The sequence below is a fragment of the Penaeus monodon genome, chromosome 30 (genome assembly GCF_015228065.2).
Source record: "Penaeus monodon isolate SGIC_2016 chromosome 30, NSTDA_Pmon_1, whole genome shotgun sequence".
NCBI lineage: Eukaryota > Metazoa > Arthropoda > Malacostraca > Decapoda > Penaeidae > Penaeus > Penaeus monodon.
The window spans coordinates 23,969,087-23,969,712 of NC_051415.1; the positions used below are offsets into that span (position 1 = coordinate 23,969,087).

The window sequence follows — 626 nt, forward strand, 5'->3', positions numbered from 1 at the left end:
CTGCTATCACCTAGCTCGCCAGTATGAAAATGTCAATATGGTGAAAGAGGCCATTCACTTCTTTACTCGAGCTCAGGCTTATGGCAATGCTATCAGAATCTGCAAGGATAATGGTTATGAAGGTAACGTTTTTAGAATTATAGGATTAGTATAAAGCCATACGAGTGTACAGTTGAAACCTTGTTTCATTTGTTCATCAATTTTATTGTTAATATTATTTACCTTGTTTCCAGATCAACTAATGAATCTGGCTCTTGTGGCTGGACCTCAGGAACAAATTGATGCTGCCAGGTTTTTCTCCTCCTCGGAGCGCCGACAACTCTCAAAGGCTGTCATGTTGTACCACAAAGCTGGTCTCTTGTCCAAAGCTGTTGATCTAGCCTTTAAGTCTGGACAAGTCAGTGCAGTGGGACAGATTGCATCTGAACTCGATGAAAATGCGGATCCTGCTCTTATTCAGAGATGTGCCCAGTACTTCATCTCCAATGGGCAGTATGATCGTGCAGTGTCACTCTTGATTACTGGTAGACAGGTTGGTATTTTTTCTTTTTTTTTCAAGAACTTCTCTAAGATTAGAAATAAGGGGCTTCTCCTGTTATAGATATTTTGGTGAGAAAATTCCTCTT

General features: G+C 40.4%; 1 protein-coding gene across 1 annotated transcript in view; it reads left to right on the forward strand.

Annotated features, from left to right (window-relative positions):
* The window catches only part of LOC119592660 (intraflagellar transport protein 140 homolog), a 20,093-nt gene that overhangs the window by 16,503 nt on the left and 2,964 nt on the right, over nucleotides 1-626 (forward strand). Inside the window, exons 20-21 of the mRNA XM_037941572.1 lie at nucleotides 1-122; nucleotides 234-532. The exon at nucleotides 1-122 is cut by the window's left edge and continues 1 nt beyond it. Of these exons, the coding sequence (XP_037797500.1) occupies nucleotides 1-122; nucleotides 234-532 (421 nt within the window). The remainder of the gene's footprint in view (nucleotides 123-233; nucleotides 533-626) is intronic.